This window comes from Pan troglodytes, chromosome 9, assembly GCF_028858775.2.
Source record: "Pan troglodytes isolate AG18354 chromosome 9, NHGRI_mPanTro3-v2.0_pri, whole genome shotgun sequence".
NCBI classification, from domain to species: domain Eukaryota; kingdom Metazoa; phylum Chordata; class Mammalia; order Primates; family Hominidae; genus Pan; species Pan troglodytes.
The window spans coordinates 31,406,252-31,428,180 of NC_072407.2; the positions used below are offsets into that span (position 1 = coordinate 31,406,252).

Sequence of the window (21,929 nt, forward strand, 5' to 3'; positions counted from 1 at the left end):
TTCTTAAAGAAAGCTGGCTACTGGGAACTATGCCCCTCTTTATTCCCTACTTCATCCTATCTACTGCTGAGGATAGGGTTTTGATGGCTGCAGCTCCAGTACACAGTCATCTAGTGATCTTGACGTGGAAGCAAATACACAAACAACTACAGAGCAGAATGTCAGGGCCTACATCTCTGCTAACTTTGTGATGCATCATAGCAGCTCCAGGTCACCAGGCTGCAGATTTCATATTCAGGTAAATAAAATAAAGCCTGATGTGTTTAAAGACACTCTTACTTGGAGTTTTCCCTTATAAACAGCTAAATCTAATTGTAATATAAGAATTTAGGAAAAGAGCTAAATTTGGCAAGCCACACTGTAATAAAAGCAGCACAATTAAAGACAGTACATCCAATAAACAAAGACTAGATAGGATAAGAATGTTCCACAGCTGGGTGCGATGGCTCATGCCTGTAGTCCCAGTACTTTGGGAGGCCAAGGCAGGAGGATTGCTTGAACCCAGGAGTTAGAGACCAGCCAGGGCAACCCCATCTCTACAAAAAATACAAAAATTAGCTGGGCATGGTGGCATGTGCCAGCTACTCAGGAAGCTGAGGTGGGAGGATCTCTTGAGCCCGTGAGGTCAAGGTTGCAGTGAGCTGCACTGCATTCTAGCCTGGACAATAGAGTGAGACCCTGTCTCAAAAAAACAGAAAGTTTCTAAAACTGCTGTTCATAACAACACCACAAAGCAAGAGACTTGTTACATAAAATGTGAATCATCCAAATGATAAAGCACTATGCATTTATTAAATGATGGTAAAAACTAGATGTATTAATATGTAAAATTATAATAAGGCAGATATAAGTGGTAAATATAGTAGGAGTCTATTTTTTAAAGGAAATTGTATACAAATACTCAGAGAAAAGTTTGGAAACATGTACAAAATATTAACCATAGTTATCTCTCCATGGTAGGATAATGGCTCCATATCTTTCAAATATGATACATCTTCAAGATTTAAAAAACAGTATCCACTTATTTTTGTAATTGTTTTTTAAAAGTCCAGTTTGTATTAAGCATTTTTATAACTATGATTTTTTAAAAAAGCTGAATGTATCTGTGATACAAATATTCTAGCATCTCTAAAATGATCATCTTTGAAGTATGCATATAGTCCAAACTAACAGGTAGTGAACAGGGGAAAATGATGAACAAATTCTAAGTCAAAGGTCCTACTAAAGCACATATTTATTGTATTGAATAAGCATGGCTTGACTAAGAGTGGTCAATGTATGAAAGAAATGACTTAGCCTATTTTCTTGCTGGAAAATTGAACCCTGCTAGTAGAAAATCAAATACATTTTCATTTACTTACAGTCAGTACTATATTTAGCCAAATAATAGTCAGTATTGATTAAAATAAATAAATGAGCCAGCAAACCATGGTTTCATTTGCCTCTCTACACTTTTGGAACCCCATGCCAAACACTATAATACTGAACCACTTGATTCTCCTGCTTGATTTCTACTAGTCTCCTATGAAGTCCTGATTTATCAAATCCAAATTTTGAGTCCATCACATCTTTCGTCACCTTCATTCCTGGGCTGCTAAGCACTATGGGACAAAATTAAAGATCTAGTTGGTTTCACTACAAATTTATATTATCTAAGCCCAACTGAGGGCTTACAATTCTTCAATAATACTTTGTTCATTTCAGACTGGCCCAATTAAACAAATGTTTCCCACAGTATGCCTAGTCCCTAGATCCTAGTGGCCAGTGAATAACTATGGTTTCTTTCTGCCCAGCAGGTCTTCCTTTCTCTTTTCTTCTGCTTCCTTTGGGGAATTCTCAACTCTAAGCAGTCCTATTAGGATGAGTCCAAAACCCAGGTTGCACCATACCATCCCAAACAGAGTGATGGTGCAAGGACAGGCATACGAGGTCAGTCTGGCCAATCAGGATCCCCCGAGGAGTTTTGCAGTGAGGAACACTTTTAGATATTTATTTTGGGTGCCTAGATGCAACAATGTACTGAAAGGTGTATTTCCCACTCTATGGAGACAGGCTATTTGCAACAGGAAAGAATGAAGCCAAAACACAAAAGTAGAGACAACTGAAGCTAAGAAATGGAAAGCATGAGAAAACTCTTGTAGCTTTTAAGCCTTGAGATCCAGTAACATATGAAGCCAACTCCACTTCTGGACTGTCTAGTTCTATCTACACGCAACAATAAATCCTCTATTATGCCTCAGCTGGGTTTCTGTCTCTTAAACCCAATAGACTCCAGTCAAATGCAGTACAACTTCTAAGTTTTAACCACTCTCCAAAAACCACCTATTAGCAGTCCCCAAATGTCTGTTTCCTGATGAGCTTCTTTACCAAAGTCACTTTCAACAACTTACTGAAATGATTCCAAAAATACTTAAAGAAGTCAAGGCCCTTTCTCACTAGTCATGGGCATCTTTCTCCGGCATGTCAGTGTTGATCTCTCATTTCTTTGTGAAAAACCTCTCCTCCCACAGCTCCTGGGGCAGAGTTCTGCCCCAGTTCTCCTGCTCCTCCGGCACTTGGTCTTCTTCCCACACCCTGATTCAAGTGTTTCCCAAGGAGTTGTCTTTGGCCTTCTTCCCTTTTCTTCTACCCTCTCTCCCTTGGCAAGCTCTTTCAATCTAATGTTTCCAGTAATGACCTCAAAATAAAAGACTCCTAAATCTATACCCACGATACACTATTCTATAATCTATGCCCTTCGATCTCTATCCTGGACTCCACCCCTGAATTTCCAGATGCCTCCACCCATATCCCACCTGAACTCCACATGTATGTTAAAAACAGCATTTAATTATCTTCTCTTCTAAAAAAATTTCTCTTTCTGCATTATTGCTAATTTTTGTCAAAGCACCACCAGACTCCTGGTAATCTTAAAATTCATTGTTAATGATGTTACCACTATCATCCCAGCCAAGACATTCTCTTGATTCTATTTCCATAACATCTTTTGAATAGGTGCCCTCCTCCCTCTCCCTGCCTCCTATCTGCCCTAATTTGGATTCTCATAATTCTCTCCTAGACGATTGCCAGTGGCATTTTCATTTCTCCCTGAACTCTCTCAATTTCAAACTCTCTGCTATGAGACTACATTTATTGAAGGTCATATCTGAACAAATCATTCCCTACCTCAAAAAAACTTCAAGAGTCACTCAAGAGTTTAAAGTCTGTTTCTGTCTGCCAAAATGTCCTTAGTCTAGCCCCAAGCTCTGTGTATCTTTTCCATAACTTCCTTTCAATAATTCAAAATTGCAACCAAACCAACCATTTTTACCACCTATCCCAGTCTGTGTCCCCATCTTTGCTCATGCTCCTCTGCAGGTCTTTGTACATGTCCTCTTGAATAACTCCCCCTATGCCCTCTAGGCTCTCCAGAAATGCCATCGTTCCTTCTTGCTAGAAGTAATTTTCCTTCCAATTTGAATTCCCATAGCGAGTATACTATCCCTCTCCCTTGAAAGCAAGAACCCCATTTGATCCAGCACTGAACATAGTGGTTCAGTCAACAAAAGTTTGTTGAATTTACTACACATTGTCTAGCAAGTCCTTCCTCACCCTCTCCACATCTACAGGGGCATAGGCAGATCTGGGATTGACACCCAGCTTATAATGAGCTATGTAAACTTGGGTCAGTTACTTAACCTCTCTGATGAAAAGCTTCGGCTCCCAATCAGCAAAATGGGAATAATGATAGCTCACAGAGTTTTATGAGTTAAAATAAAACAAAACAATGTTTTCTAGAAGGGCCTATACGGCATATTAGTACAAACTCCCTTATGATTTATCTGTTTTCACCCTTAATCTCTACTCTGAGAGCTCCCCAAATGACACACTATAGGGAATGGCTTGAGTAAGATAAGTAACACTCCTCTATGACTTCTGTATGTGCTTCCCAACAGTAAGGGTCGTGATCTTTGCTACCAAGTCATCCTACCAGAGGGCTGCAAAGTGGAACAAGAGAATGCTTCCAAAGAAGTTAATATTTTTAACTGTGAAACATCACCAGAGCAACTGAGGAACTATTTTGCTTTTTCTGGGAAATTACTGCAGTCAAGAGAGCTTATCTGAGAAAGCTGCATCAAGGGAGTAAACGTTAAGTGAGTCAAACTTTAGTTTGGAAGCAAAGGGAATTCCTTGTATTAGAAGAGAACAATAGCTACTTTCTACAGCTCTGAACAACCCAGGAAGACTATTTCAGACTATGCATCTCAGAGATATAAAAATTGGTAAGATATAGAAGAGATGACATTGAATTCTGTAAGGTCTAATTCTGGCTCAGTTACATACTAACTGTGTTACTTTGGACAAGCCACTTATCTACTATTGGGTCTTGATATTCCCATCTGTAAAATGGTATGGCTAGATAAGGAAATTTTATTCTAGGAAGAACTCCTTGTTCACAAATTTGGTCAGCAAACTTACTACAGGAAATACTGGGCAGCTGATCCCTTTTGACACTTAGATGTTGACCTACTTAGAGTTGCAGGTAATAGTGACTGGATGGTCCCTTTAGCTCCCCTCCAATTCTGTGCCTTTTGAGGCAACATTATAGCTTAGAAACTAAGAGCAATGACTTGAATCAGATGAATATAGATTCAATTCCTGGCTGTGCTTTTACTCTATGAGCACAGTTAGGTTTTCCACCTCTCTAAAGCCTCCGTGTTATCACCTGTAAATAAGTAATAATAAACTCCTCATAGGGGTCTCATGAGTATTAAATGCAGTAGAATATATTTTTAGCACATAATTAAGTTTTTAGCATTAACTTAGGTAAAGACTATGAAAAAATACTTCTAGAAATTTAAAATGAATTATTGAAACACAGGAACCAGATATAGTTTATTATTCTGGATAATATCCTGGACCAGAATATTTTTTTCTTTTTCTCTAAAGGATATCAGTGGGACAGCTGTTGAAATTTGAATAAGAATTGTAGATCAGATGATAACATATATCAAAGCTAGTTTTCTGAGTTTGACAATCATCTTGTGGTTATTCAAGAGAATATCCTTGTGTTTCTGGACTACACACTGCAATATTTAAAGATTTATCTAAAACTTACTCTCAAATGGTTCAGAAAAAAATGTACATATATTTTGTATGTGTGTGGAGAGAAATTTGGGAAATTGGAGTGAAGGGTATATGAAAAATTATGCTTGCAATATTTTGAAAGTCTGAAATTACCTTGATACAGAATATTATATAGATCTGTGTGCAGAATGTTTTAAATATGTTTGTATATGTTATTATCATGGATTGAATTACATATATGAATTGAATAGCTGTATTTGACATATGTTATGTGTGTATAAATATGTAATTCAATTATTTAAAACTATTTAATTTGACCCACCCCTGCTTTTATTTGATTTTAAACCTTTCTGTTTAAATTATGTACTAGTCCCCTTCGGTAAAGTAGTAATTCCATTTAGAATTAACTGTCCTACAGATGAAACAAAATGACAGGTAATCTTCAATTAGTATTCAGAGACCTAAGTTTCACTTTAGCATTGTGAAGTCTTCCAAAGTCAAATCATGTTTTGAAACGACTGGAATTATCCTAGTCATATAGTGTGCATTAAACAATAACTGTCCAAGTGCCAAAGCTGGCAATGGCTTCTACTGCTGTTGCCACATCAAAGTAACAGCCACAGCAATTTTTTCAGTGACAGCTTATGGAAAATTAGCTGGATATTCCTTTCTGCTGTTTCTAACTCCAACATTTTCACAGCTCCAAATTTCAGCCATCCCCCAAATGACTATCAATACCCAACAAGCCTAAAGGAGAGCCAAAAACATGTCTGACAACGTCACATCAGGCAGCAGAGCCTGTCAACGCTAAGTGAATGTTTTCTTAAAATTCTGGCTTTCCTTTTACATTGTGAACAGAAACTCCAACTTCTACCCCCAAGCAAAATCATCTCTCTTCCAAATAATGTCAAGGACGACTGCAATGTTTAAGATGATTAGTAAAATTTCTCACGGCGACATAGCATTTTATGGTTACAAATCACTTTTACATAAATTAGCCCATATTTCCTTTATGGTAGTTCTGTGAGAAGTTCCATTGTAAAGAATAGGAAAGTAAAGTGCAAAGATTTCAGAACCTTGCATGTACTGAATTTGGGGCCACAATCTATGGTTCTATATTCCCAACAGGTGTTGGGGAAGAGCAGGAATCACTAGGTAACACTATTTATGAACTATAAAACTTTCAAAAAGTAGGTTAAATATACAGAAGAAGCAGGATTGGAAAAAGAAGGAGGAAAAAAAGTAGGTTAAATGTGAAAACAAAACAAATGGCAACAATAGTATCTAAAGTACATTTCACTGAAAAAGTTGGATGGAATATTTTCCTGAGAACAAATACATATCACTCACAGTGTTCCAGAAAGCACTGGGCTCTAGGGGCCTGACTTCAAGTCCCAGCACATCACTCACAGTGTTCCAGAAAGAACTGGGCTCTATGGGCCTGACTTCAAGTCCCAGCAAAACAACATACCAGGCTCATGAACTCCAATAAGGCCCTTAACCTCGTCAGTTCAGCTTCAACTTTTGTGAAACTGACTTTCCTTACAGAGTTATGGGAATGGACTTCTGTTCATTGTAAAGCTCTAAACACATACTATTTACACTCTTATCTTTATCAAATGGAATTCTTTGGGTCCCAAATAGATCAGCTCTCTGTGTTCCCGGTCTCAGCAAATGGCACCCAGTTATTCAGGGCAAAAACCCTAGTCTTATTCCTATCACTCCCCAAATATCAAATTAAACTCCTTCAGGACAAGTCTAAATTTCTTATCTTAAAATGACCCTTCATTATCTGGCCTTGTCTCCTGACATTTTTCCATATGTACCCTTTAGTCTTGTCATAACAAGACACAACTTTATGTGTCCTAAAACTTCTGAAATTTTCTATCTCCATGCCTTCCACATACTATGAAGTTCTTCCTAGAACACCCTTACTACTACCCTCATTTGGTTAATTCCTACATGTCCTTCAACACTCAGCAGAAGCTATTGTGGAAGACTATCCCAAATCCTACAGTCTTAAGAAAATACACTGTTTTAGGCCTTTGCTCCCTGCACACACGTCTTCACTATGATGCAACAAGTGTTAGTTTCATTTCTCCCTCTAGATCAATGTTGTCCAATAGAACTTTCTGCAATGATGGAAATGATCCACATCTGCACTGTCTAATATAGTAGCAACTAACCACAGGCAGCTATATGAGCACGTGAAATGTAGCTAGTTCAACTAAGGGAACTGAATTTTTCATTTTATTTAATTTTATTCATTTTAAATCTAAACATAATAGCCACCTGTGGCTAGTGGCTACGGTGCTGGACAGCACAACTCTAGAGGGTCTGTCAACTCTGAAGATGGGTCATGCTTGTATCTGTATTCCCAGCACCTGCCACCTGGCATAGAGTAGGATTCAGAGTTTACTGAAAGAATAAGGAAATGTGTAAGTATCTATACATACTTCTTCTGTATTCTTGGGAAGTGATTTCTCCCAAAACCCCAAGAATTCTATCACATTTAAACATTCATCACATCAAATTTTGCCAAACCCAGTCACATCTTGTAAAGCACACCTCATTAACTAACATGGAAAAACCCTCAGCAAATAATTTCTACTCAGGGCATTTGGCTTCATGATCACTCTTAAATGACTTCCAGATGACTCCTAGACAAACAGTTATGCTGTTTATGAAATATTACAGTAGTCATGGCGGCATCATTTTGGAATGTCAAAATCAACTACACTGTTTAATAAGGAAAAAGCATAGGCTTTTTATATTTATTTTAGTATTTATATTAATGTGGAAAATAAATTCCCTTGAGTGCCTACAGTACTGTAAAAGTTATTAAAGACTATTTTGAAGTATTCTTTAAAAATAACATTCTGCTCTCCTAACTGAATTCATTTTTGAAACACCATACAACATTTAGAGAGAGTATACGGACTTGACTTCATGGGTTTCATTACTATGATAGGAGAATATGGAGAGAATATGACCTTGCTACAAAGAATCAGCAGTCAAATTCAATTTGGTTCCAATTAAAAGTCCTGGTTGGCAGAATTCATGAGGTTGGCATATGGTTGGTCATTTGAGATTTTAAGAAATCCAAGATGTGAACTTCGCTAAGCAGATTAACCAGGTTTAACTCCACATCCAGGTCTTCACTTTGAAATTCCTTAAAGTATAACTGGCAATCGAAGGCATCAACGAAGATGGTGTGCACACAGTGGCCCCACCCAGAATGAGGGGAGCTTCTCCATTACTGGCCTGGTACATTACCCATCCCATAGTGATTATATTATACAATGGTTGAACAACCATTTGTTAATGTCCTTCCATCACATAATTACTTCTGTAAAGAGAGACTAACCCTATAGTCTAAAATTGTATGTGAAATAAAAAGGAAGAGGTAAAGCATCTTAAGGCTTCATAAAGGGGGTGGAGGTGGAAACTTCAAATGGATGGTTTGCTTCTTTTAAACTCAATTGAAAAATCTTAATTAAAAATAACTTTATTACAAAATAATTAATGTTCACTATAAGAAAAAAAAACAACAACAACACAGGAGGCAAAAATAAAACATATACTTCTACCCAAGGATAACATTTGGTATATACTCTTCTGCTTTTTTTCTTATGCACTTTGAAAATAGTAAAATAAACATTAGTCAGCATTTATATAACATTCATTCTGTTTCATGTACTGTCCTAAGCATTTAACATAAATGAATTCACTCTGTCTTCTCTAGAATACTATGAGGGAGGGACTATTATTAGCTGCACCTTTTTCAAAGAAATTGAGCAGAGAGAATAATTTGACCTAGCTCATAAACTTGTAAGTGGCAAATAATCTCTGTTCAACTTTTGCAGTGGGAGCATTATGTTCGACTAAGTAGTGTGGGAAGAAACATTTCTCTTTAACTACTATTTCAATATTCTATCAGAGTACATAACCTGGATATCTTATTAGACTCCTGTTCCCCATTCTCTAGGGGAGTGGTCGAGCTAAAAGATGGAAGACATTCGCTGACTTGGATCTAATACTCAACAGCTGGGCTGTATGACACAATCTGTAATATGAATTTAGATTCCTTCAGGGCTATATCTCTTTGATGTTCTTAGTATCAAACCGTCACCTTCCTACCTCTATATATCATATAATCCATTAGCTTGGCCTGTAGAAGCCTATATTAAGTTAATTCAAGTCGATTTTATTTTTTCACTGGGATTCTTAAAATATAATATATAGTTCCCAATTCTTTAAAAACCCGAAAGTGCCTATTTTGATTATGGACTTCAAAAAAGTGTGGAGAGCACAACAAAAAGGAGGTTGAAACAAGGAGAAAATATTTCCACAGTGCAAACTGTTAAATTGGAAATGTGAGATGCAACTGACAAGTTCAGAAACATTCTTAAAGTTAAAGGTGCTCTTAGAGACCTGGACAGTGTTTCATGCCTTCACCCCATTTCCAAAGGTCATCTGCAATTGTCCAAGGGGACCTACCCTCAGTTTTCTGCTGGCTCACTGTTGAGATTGTTGCTCACGGCCCTGAAACACCTTGTGTTATTTTTTGTGGTTCTGTTACCCATATAGCAACTCCTTGGTAACAATGGTAATTATACAGCAGCCTTGTTATCTCAGAATAACACTGTAATTAACTGGTGTCACTGCAGCATTTGTAGTTATAATAATTGCAGCAAAAAAGAAGTCCTATGGAAGTAGCATTTTTTTAGTTATGGCTTTCAAAAATAGCTTCAGCAACTATGCTGCTAAGAAAACCAAGTTTACTTCCCCCAAGAAACATGATTTCCTCCTCACAAAGCCCACTGAAATTAAGCTATCAGAATGTCTAACAGAAAACATCAGACTTTCTCTGTAGCAAAAGCTTCCAAAATGAACTGGGGCAAAAGACATACACACACATTTCTCAAAGTAATACTTACAGCTCTTCTAGAAAAGGAAAGTTCTTAAATGCATCTTCTGGCAACTGAGTAATGTTGTTCATACTGATATCCCTGGAAAACGTAAAGTTAAGAATACTGTTAATTAAGTGGTATGAAGCTTAAAGTATTTAATCCAACAGAAAACTAACTAGGTGTTACAATTTTGTGAAAGCGTAGAAGACACATAGAAACAGTCACAATTTGGCTTCAGAATGCAATATTCAGAAAACACAGAAAAGTTAAATGTTCTGTTATAAATTATGTCCCATAATTTAGAAATGTACTCAGATCCTGTATTTTCCCCTCTTAAGTATCCTTGGAAAAAAGTCTCAAACCACCTCAAATAAGTGGGCCAGGGTGGCTTCCCAGTGCTCTGGTATTCACAGTACTACCTATACCTGATCAAAATAAACAAATGAATACCCTAGGAACGATATGTAGAATTTACAGGTGAGGGTGGCTTCTGGAGTCACTCAAGGACAATAAAAGCATGTCCTAGCTCTACCCTAGTCATATTTTCTTCAAAACCTATAAAAGTCCTCCAGGTAACAGTTGTCAGTGGATTTCATGTTCCGCCTATGAACAGATGCAGGCTAAGGACAAGTGCATACATGATAGGTATGCGGTCCATTTCCAGTTTTCCCTTAAGAGCGTCCGCAGAAAGAAAACTCACCCAGCAATATAACTCAGCAATTCACTAATTCAAACAGCTAAAAAATACTTTATTAACCATTTCCCTCCTCCCTGGCAGCTGCCTTTTGAACTGGCTTTCTCTGCCACACTCCACTTGACATCAGCACCGTGAAAGACAGGTTAAAACAGCCCCGTAAGGGAAAGTCCCAGCATGCGCTGGGGCAGTGGAGTTGCCTCCTTCCGTTCCATGGTGTTTAATTCTGTGGCTGAGCCCTTGGGTCTCCCCTCTCTAGAACCTGGCATGAAAGTTCACATGTAGGACATGTCCATTAGTATAGTACATATATTGGTATGAGGAAGGAGAAGAGAAATGAAGCATACCGAAGTCAGCTAACAACAATAATACTGTGTTATTCCATCCATTCCATCAGGTAAAATTTTCTTTTAAAGGAGGCGACACCTTCAGTATCATGCTAGGTACGTCCTTTCTCCCCATCTTTCCTCTCACTAAAATTTAGAAATGGAATCTACATCCTTTCTTACTAGCCTTTCCCAAAGCAGGTTTGGAAAAGTTTTTGGCTTGGGAATAACAGTAACAGTAGCAGCAACAAAAACAGCAGGAGCAGCAGCTAAGATGCAGTGCATGCTTTTAACATGGTAAGACTACACAGAAAATCTTACTTTACAAATGGGGAAACTGAGGCTTACTGAGGTTAAAAAAGCTTCCCCAAGACCATTCAATAAGCAGTGTAACAGAAAACACCAGAGCCCATGACCTTAAGTGCAAACAATGAGTCTTCTTAAGTATTATTTGAATTCTGTTATTAATACTTCTCTCCAGTGGTAGCCAAGATGTAAAACAAATACTTGAGTCCCATCAAGCTTAAAAACTGGGAGGAATAATGCCCCTAACACCTTGACATAATTATCCATGAATCTCTGGAAGAGCACTTTTGCTTGACAACCAGGGTTTAAAAAAAAAAAAAGAAAAAAGAAAAAGAGGACCAGGAATAGCTTTAGCAATTAAGGAACCAACATTAACCAACATTAATATACATTTCTTAGCACAAGAAATTTCCCTTTAGATGAGTCTTATGACCATAGAGACATACATGCACTCTAAAATGTTATATCATTGAAAACAACTCAAATCCTACTAAAGAAACTTAAAAGAAAAGCCAAATTACTATGCTTCTCTAGGAATTACTATTTTAAAACCCAGACCCCAATACTACTTTAGTCAGTGATCATTATCCCTGGGGGAAGGGGCGAGGAAATGTTTTGTTTTTCATAAACACTCTAGCAAGATACTGGAGAAATGGCACCAAAACAGGGGTCAGAAAAGGCAGGCGCAACTCTCACACTGCCACATAGCCATTGTACGATACTGGGCCTCCGTCTGCTCATCAGTAAATTGAAGCTGATTGGTTGGGTGGCTTCCTGGCCTGACATGATATACTGTCACCTTTATACTGACATTATATACTGATTCATGCTTTTCTGTAGTTTATTCATGGAGGAGTCTACCTTTTCAGATAAAAACAGATGAGATTCATTTTATAGAATGTTTCTGAAAAGTTTATCATAATGCAAAGTTTAAAGACTATCCCTCTGTCATTATTAAATTACTAAGTCACTCTCACGGGAGATACATTTGGCCTTAACGAATAAAATCATTCTCAAGAATACAACAAAACATTTAATCATATCGAAAGCAAAATAATGATCCAAAATGAGTAAACAATGATTCTGTAAAATATCAGACAGTTTTGGTGCTTTTCAGTCATTCTAATAAAAAGAGGAAGGACAACAAGAATTGATTGCTTTACAAAATGAGGCATTCTGTACAGTTTCCTCTAAGCTTGGCACACCTGAATTCAGGTGAGTTATCACTGTAACAGAAAAACTGATTAATTTCCTCATCAGAAAAAGGTCTGGAGAGAACCAATTAATTGCCTCACCAGAAAAAGACACATAATTAGAGACAATTTACACCACACTATTCTCTGCATTCCAGTTTTTTAAAACATGCACACACACACGCACAGCTCTCATTTTTTTCCTTATAGTAACAAGACGTAACAGGTAGTTTTGCTGTGAGCTGTAAATGCAATTAGTGAGACTCCATATTTACAAACTAACATATGTAAAACACACGGTGAGTTTTTATTTCAAAGCTTCAGATTCAGGAGTAATACTTATTTCTAAATTTTTCTTAATTTCACACACCCGGAGAAGTTCCCTCTTTACAGATGTTTTCTCTCATACTTTCTGGGATTCAGTTACAACATTTATGAAGTAAAAAGTTGGGTGTGGGGGCAGTGGTGAGCTACAAGATGTTATCTCCGGAGAAGCTCTGGAAACCTGTGGTTACAGAGTATAGTTGCGTGGGTATCCATTTAAAATAATGAGGGCTGATGGTGATAAACAATCTATAGATAGTCTTAAGAGTAGATTCTAGATCTGACATTACCAACACCATAAAGAGAATCTGAAGTACACAGACTTTATAAATAAGAGGTTAGAAAGGATGACCTATGACAATAATTACAAATATATGAGGCTCAAAAGCCATATAAATTATTATGATACATAAATATAAGGAAGTTGTTTAAAGAATTTTCAGCCAGAAGATGCTCCTACAGATTAGTACCTTCAAATTCACATGAGTTGTACAATCTTACCAGTGGCATCAGTAATAAATCCCAGGATTTCACCTTCTGGGATAGAAAACCAAATGTAAATATATATCATATGAGGTCAAAGCACCACCAACTCCCAAATGTCTCAGAAGGGCAATTTCCAGAGAGCTGATGGCCTTACTGGGAGTACGGGCTTTGGCGCCAGACAGACCAAGGTTTACATATGGACTTACTACCACCAGCTGTGTGATCTTTGGCAAATTGATCTTTTCTCTGCCCTGGCTTCTTCATTTGTAAAATGGAGGCAGTAATAACTGAACCTTATAGATTGATGTGAAGATCAGAAAATGTCAGGTCATGTATAATAAGTTCAACAAGAAAGAGCTGTTATCTTATCATCATCCATGTTTTCGCTGCTCCTGGAAGCCATCTGAATCCAGTGGACCAAGACCAGACTAAAAGGAGACACCACACTGCCTTTGTTGGCCTTCTCAGAAAGAAACCACTTTTACAGAAGACACTAAATGTTGCAGAAGACCTAAAACTTGGAGCAGTTGTTCCTAAACACAAAACTAAACTCCGGAACCCCAGGAGACAAAGATTTTAAGCTGGGAGAACCCTTCAAGATCAAATACTTCATTTAAACAAAAGATTAGAAATACAAAAGCACATCACCTTCCTAGAAAAATAAACATGAACTCCCAAATACCAGCAGTCATTGATTTCAAAATTAAAATTTAAAGGGTGCAACTGTTTAATTGAAACTGCCAAATCTCTCCAGTGGTTAAACTCTCATCTTCTTTTCCCCCATAAAATTCACTAATGCTAAAGTATCTACAGAGTAAAGAATATCATGTTTCAACAAGGTACCTTTTAAGATCCCTGTAAAATGATCCCTAAGCAAGCCTAACCTGTTTGCTGATGGCTAAGCATGTACCACTGTGGACTCTAACACTGCATCCTTACTGGGTCTGGGCCTTCTGCCACAGAATTATTTAATTTTAAATATACCGTGATTGACCCAATGTTATCTAAATTTGAACAAGCCCTCCTATTTGTATTAGATAAAACTGTACTGCTACTACTATATTGTTGATTTTATCTCAAATATTATCTGGCAGTTTAAAAAGTCACTAAATTATATACAGGTTCAAGAGAACACAGGGTTCTCTAAAATGTTCTCTAGGAAAAGAAAAAAAAAATGATGGTGATGTCCATAAACTCAAAAAACACATGTTGATAATGACCAAGAATGTCACCTTCAAATCTTAGAAATAAATTTAAAAAACTCTCCCAATGACTTTTCCAGGGTCTTTGGTAATCAACCAGAAATTTCAGGCCAATCTCCAGTTAACGGATGTCTACAATATGACCAAAAACTGAAAACTAAAAATGAACTTTGCAAAATGCCTCCAGTGGAACAAATTTGAAGGGAAGGTCTCTCTCAACCACAAGTAGTAAAGACACACATAACACCAAAGTTCTAATCAAAGTTCATTAAGAATTTGATTTCTGACACTATTCCATATTTTGGGGCAAGTAATCTCATTTTCTCCCCACCTTTTTATGATAACAAAAGTAACCACTGTTGTTTTTAAAAAATTGAAATACAGAGAAAACCATCCACAATATCAACACCCACTGGTAACCACAGCCATATTTCATGGATTTCATTACAGATTTTTTTCTATGTATGGTATATATTTTTACAAATCTGAAATCGTATAGTTCTGAACATGTTCATCTCCTGACACCTAAAAGATTCTTCATTTGCAAAATGAAAAAAATCTTCCTTGAAAATACCTTTGAATGAAAGTGTAAACACTGAAGTCTAATATATATCAATGCTATTTTTAGCAGCCCATACATCATGGGATTGGAACATCTTTGCTATCGAAAGCCACCATGCCAAAAGGAATAGAGGTTAATTAAGGGCTTCCTTTACAAGAGGAAAAGGAGATATCCTGTCATCCATTGAACAAATATTTACAAAATATCCATTATGCACATATGTGCAAGGTACTGTACGTGGATAGTAAGGCTTTTATGTCAAAAGATGTTATTATCAATAGGTTTTTTTTTGTATTAAACTCCATTAGTCCACTCTATTCTCAACTTGCTATTACTGTTTAAGACACTGTTGCAACATTCAATTAAATTTAACTGTTTTCAAATTGCATTATTTCATTTTGAAAACAACAAGAACAGCTACATGAAGATACGGCTGTTTATACGGCCGCAGAAATGCAGCCAAAACAGTATATGTGCCATGTTAGATTTTGCTCCAAAGATATTTTTTTGACCCTACATGTTTTAGCACGACTAGAATCCAACCAAGTGTCACAATAGACACCCTTCTAATGTCTGTGTTCCATTTCTACTACAAACAGTTTTGAGCAGTAGGATAAACTGGCTCCATGCTGTCTGACATCTTCTGTTTTTTTCAGGTACCAAGGCTGAGTACTTCCCAGCAAGAGGAATCCAAAACATGCTTCTCTACAGCCTTGGAATCCTTAAGAGGACAGATGCCACAACACCCATACTGACACTTAAAAATAAACATTAATTATGGCAGAGACAAGTTATCAACTTGTAAAGTCATTATCTATTTAAGGTACTTCAACACCCTAAGTATAATCTTTCTTAACAACTTGGAAAGGCTAGAGAAAATGTCACCTTCAAATCTTAGAAATGAATTTAAAAAAACTTGTTTCTATCAGAAAAATGTTTAATTCATTTTATGATCATCTACTTTCGTGGATTGAAATCTTTTTTTTTTTTTTTTTTTTGAGACTGGAGTCTCACTTTGTTGCCCCAGGCTAGAATGCAGTGGCACAATCATGGCTCACTGCAGCCTCAACTGCCCAGGCTCAAGCAATTCTCCCACCTCAACTTCCCAAGTGGCTGGGACTACAGGCAAGCACCACCTTACTTGGCTAATTATTTTATTATTATTTGTAGAGACCAGGTTTCACTGTGTTGCCCAGGCTGGTAAAACCTCTACTTTAGTACCTTTTAGGATATTCCCTTCAAAGACTTTCAAAGCTGTGCTGTCATTGTTAAGAAAATGAAACAACACAAAAAAGATTGGGAAGAAATATTTGCAAAACATATAAAGAATTTATATTACAATGTAGAAAGAACTCTTATAATCAATAATAAGAAAAGTCTGATTTTAAAATGGGCTTTTAAGATTTGAACAGATACTTCACCAAATAAGATACACAAATGGCAAATAAGCACATGAAAAGATGTTCATAGTAGTTACGAAGGAAATGCAAATCAGACCACAATGAGACACGATACAACTTTTAGAATGGCTAAATTTTTTTTAAATAGCAGCTGACAATACCAAGTACTGATAAAGATGTGGAACAACTGGAACTCTCATATGCTGTTGGCAACAAGCAAGATGGTACAACCACTTTGGAAAACAGTTTGGTAATTTCTTATAAAATTAAACATATACTTATGACTATATGACCCAGCAATCCTAAACATAAATTATATATACATAATTATATGTTTTAATATATTATATGTATTATATATAAATATAATATATAATAATATATATAATTATATATATACACATATATATGTGTATATATATCCCCAAACTGGAAACAACCTGAATTAGTGAATGGATAAAGAAATTTTGGTATGTCTATACAATGGAATGTTATCCAGCACAAAAAGGAGCAGACTACTGATACAAGCAACAATATGGATGATTTCAAACACCTTATGCTAAGTAAAAGAGGCTAGATGCAACAGGCTACATATTGCACGATTCCATTTATACAGCATTCTGGAAAAGGTGAACCTATAGACACAGAAAATTGATCAGTGGTGGCAACAGTTGGGGGGTGGAGAAAAGGCTGGCTACGAAGAGGCATTAAAAAAATTTATGTGGTGATAGAAATGATCTATATCTTGATTTTGATAGCAGTTACACAATTGTACAGTTTTTCAAAACAATTGTATATTAAAAAGTGTGAATTTGGCTGTATGTAATTAAGTCTCAATACCTGTATTTTGTGGGTTTTTTCTTTTATAACTAAGAGTATATATGATAGTGTCTTCTCACATTTCCCCCTCAGAAAAAAAATAATTCATCCTATGTCTAGCCATTCTCCAAGTCCTACTCTAAATGAAAAATTCTGATGCATAGCTCTGTCTTGAGAATCGAGAAATATGGGGCTTTTTTCTGTCTTTGCGATTTTGGCTATCAATTTGTAGCAGAGCACTGGGTCCAGTTTCTTCATTATCTCTTTACTGAGCACCTATTAGGTCTGTGCCTGTGTGCTAGGACAAGTGAGACACAGTCTCTACCCTCAAGAGCTGTCTGAGGCAGTGAGAGGAACAAAACAAGTAAATACTATGACGTGTGACTCAGCAAGTGAAGATGATCGAATCAGACCTGGAGCTCAAAAAAGGCTTCCAACACCAAAGCTGTTGTGCACAGGTACAAAGGGCAGATATTACTAATATCAAAGTTAAGTATATCACATATAAAAATAAGTATGTTCATAACAATTATTTAGATTTTTATATAAAATATATATTACGTATAATATACATACACACATGTACATTCATACACACACACCTATATATGTATATGGTCATAATATAATTGCAATCCACACTGGGTTCATACTAAAAGAAAAAATTTGTTGAAAGCCTCTGAACTAGATAACGTGTGTCTTGGGGGAAGGTGGAGGGTGCCTTCTTGTCAGAAAGAATATCATGTGTGAAAGCATGGTCAAATGAGATAAAACCAGAGTGGTCAAAGAGATAAAACCATCAAGGAATTAGAGAATTACAAGCAGTATGGTCCAAAAAGATAAGACCACCAAGGAATTTGATCATTATAGGCAGTATGTGTACAAGTGGTGAGAAAAGCTACCAAGACAAGCAAAAACTACATCCCAAAAGGCCTTCATATGTGACCTTTAGAAATCAGAACTTTATTCTAAAAGTGTGGAAAGCTGCCAGCAAAGTTTATGCACATCAAATTTGCTGTAGAAACGTCATCCTGACAGCCATATATTACAATGGGACGAAGGGAGGGGAAGCTAGGAAGAAGAAACCCAGACCTGCTTAATTCCAGCTTCCTTCACTGTAAAATATTTTGTACCAACTAACCTCTAAGGCCCTTTCTAAATCTATCATGATTACTCCTACTTTGACATTCCTGCTCCTGCACATTCCATGCATAATTATGGAACCCTAAGAAACCCTTAGATTCATGCTTTTCCTAGCTGTATGTGTAGGCCCATTTGCTTGTGTTAGCAAGTATGGAAGTAAGTACAGGCTAAAATAGACCCCCTTCAGAATTACAAGAGTTCAGCAATTAAGAAAGACGCATGACTTCATTTCCAAAGGTACCATTTTATGCTGTAATTGTTTACACTCTTGATGAAGCAATACAGCCTAGGAGACATTTAAGGGTGTGTTCTTCAAGGGGAAGCTAACACTAGAAGGTAGAAAAGAGTGAGGATAAAACACTGGTGTGTAAATATCACAACACAACAAAAGGTATGTGTGGCTTAAATTACAAATTCTTAAAAGGGTAACTAAAAAATAAAACTATTAGATGGTGCCCACCTACAAAGAAAGAAATAAAATAAAACAAATAAAACTAGTTAGACTAATTCAATATTTTCTAGCTTTAAAACAAGTTCAGCTTCTTTTGGTTTTGTTTATTTGTTTGTTTTTCTTTTGGTCTTTTTAAACAGGCTAGTTTTCACAAGTGTGGGATATGTTCTAAAGAGAAAAATATAAAATGCTCTAATTCTGGAGTAATGTCTATTAAATGGCAAAGAAAAATAAATGCCAAAGACAAAAAAAAATTACTTTCCTGTCTCTAATTTGATCAAGAACCCTACCATCTGGCAACACAGGGAATAGATAAGGGTTAAAACTATAATATTCCTTGTTTTCTTCCTACCTAACTGGTGTTCCCAGGCATCTCTGGGTGTCAACAGCTGTTCTGGTAACCCTACGATGACAAAACAGTGTTTATTACCAGCCAAAACACACAGACAAAATACTATTTCAATAGTCCATTTAACATCAACAAGAAGTATTATAAAGATTATCGTCTGGGCAAATTGGAAACACTCAATTACTTCATCCTAGCAGACAAAATGCACTATTCATAAAGAAAACAATCCAACAGCATTTACTATGGTAAATATTCTAATTAACTAAATGGTTTATGTTTTATTATGGCTACACTTATTAACGCGACTGATAGGAAAACATTACTTCACCGTCCTTGCCTTCAAACATGCACGCCCACGAAAACTTCTGTTTAGACGCGTATTTTTTAAACTTCAGCTCACAACCAATTAATAGATTGTGAAATCATTTCAATGGGTCATAGCCAACTTTTTAAAAAAAAAATTGAGAGGAAAGAATAGAACAGAAAAATGCCAGAATGCATCAAATGTTGTAAAGGTAAGTATCAATTCAGGAAAATGTTTCAGCATGTACCTGCTTCTCTCTTCCTGATTGCAAACTCTGAATGCCCTGATTTAGCCTCAAGTTCGAATATATTGTCCATGAAATAGACTCAAAACCATGAGTTCAAGGAATTGCCTACTCAAGTCAAATATTTCTTATTCCTCCATTTAAACTGAATCAAAATTACAGCTGCCTTCCTAGTACCACAAGCTTGGCCCAGTGATTTTAAAAACCTTTAAAGTTTCCCTTTTCTTTGTCCACACCCTAATCTTTAATATTTTAGTGACATGGGCCCCCTAAAACTGACAGTAACAGTATGAGAGAATGCCACTGAGATCCCATGGGGTATTTACAAGAATTTCTTACACTTCTATTTTCAACTGTTTCTATAGAACTGGTGATAAACTGAGTTAGCTGTATTTTCACTCTGCTACTCCTGGGTTCTATTGAGTTTTTAGAAGTATACATTAACATCGTGACATTTTTTCACTTACTGTGCATAAAATGTTTATACATAACCTGATAAAACCATCCCTAGATAACATATTGATTTTAAGATTAAAAAAACAAAACAAGGGGAAAAAAACACAAAAAACCTACACTCCAGTAAATCCCTCCTAATGCCCCCAGTCTGAAAGGGGCCTTCCAATAAGCACTGTTTGTACATCCAATAAGTGACCTAGGCAAGAACAGCTCCAGTTTCTAAGACACTAAGGCACTGACCTCATTATGTTGAGGCAAGAGGAGAATTCTAAATGATGAGGCAATCTATATACCCTGAAGACCAGCTGCCAACCTTCAGAGCCTGAACCCAAAGGCAAGCTTCCTGGGATTTCACCATCCCCATAATGCAGGCTTGTGGAGCAATCACTTCCCCTCAGGCGATGAGGCGTGCAGACTCCCCTCCCAAACACATACCCCACACACACTCTCTCTCCTTCTCCCCTCTGCTCTGATGGCCATTTTTTAAAGGCTTATAAAAATGTATTCTATCCTTAAAGAAATGACTCAAAATTATAACTGGGATGATTCAATTGTTTCTATTAACTGTAAGACAATAGACATTGATAATGATGGTTTATAAAATGTCACTAGAGATATTCCCTTGGGAATGACTTATAACTCATTAAAATCACTAATGATTTATTCAGCAGAGAAGAGGCTATGCCATCAGAGCATGACAATGTCCTGAATCTTGGGGAGCAAATATTCTTAAACCTGGTTTGTAATACTCTTGGACAGCTCCACTTGTGACAAGTCTTTAAGTTCTAAAAAGTCCCAGAAACAAACAAAAAGGTTAAATTCTTTTTAATTTTTGCAATCAGAATGAATCATATGGTCCCTTGTTTCTTTCTCCAGGGAGAAAACAACGTGCTACCATGAAATTTGCTTAATAAGAAAAAATAGAGAAAAAGCATACACACACCCAGACACAAACATAAATTTCACGGCAGAACATAGTTTTCTGTCCAGAGAAAGATGACTGAGAGTTACTGCTTTATGACATTTACCTGAGAAAATTTCTCAATTCTGCAGTTGATCTGGTGTTTTATTGAAGCAGTTTCTGTTACTAAATTAGTAAGCAGAGAAACGAATGTCTTAGAAAATAAGCTCCTACAAGGAAGAGAATATCTAATTCCTCTAACCTCCAGCAAAACCAGCCACACACCTCTAATTCACTTACATACACACACACATACACATTATAAAGACCATAATCTTAAAGAATATAAGGCCAAGCACAGTGGCTCACCCCTGCAATTCCAGTACTTTGGGAGGCCGAGGAAGGAAGATTGCTTGAGCCCAGGAGTTTGAGACAAGCCTCAGCAACATAGTGAGGCTGCTCGGGAGCCTGAGGGAGGCTACTCAGAGGCTGAGGTGGGATGACTGCTTAAGCCTGGGAGGTTGAGGCTGCAGTGAGCCAAGATGGCACCACTGCACTCCAGCCTAGGCGATAAAGTGAGACCCCACGCTTACTAATTCTCCCAGGCCCAGATGCACACTTTCTCCAGGTAGTCCCTCTGCTGTCACCTAAAACCAGAATGCAATGGGAGCTGATCACAGTGGAAGCCCATTGCAGGAGCAACCCCACGGAGCTCACGGAGCTCATCACAGAAAGAAGGCCACATCACAGAGGGAGCCCATGACAGTAGAAGCCCCATCGCCGTGGATG

General features: G+C 37.0%; 1 protein-coding gene across 2 annotated transcripts in view; it reads right to left on the bottom strand.

The window, feature by feature from the left end:
• LGR4 (leucine rich repeat containing G protein-coupled receptor 4) overlaps positions 1–21,929 on the bottom strand; it is a 106,583-nt gene that overhangs the window by 36,967 nt on the left and 47,687 nt on the right. For both annotated transcript variants that reach the window (XM_016920596.4, XM_016920595.4), the window contains exon 2: positions 10,008–10,079. In XM_016920596.4, the coding sequence (XP_016776085.4) occupies positions 10,008–10,079 (72 nt within the window). The remainder of the gene's footprint in view (positions 1–10,007; positions 10,080–21,929) is intronic.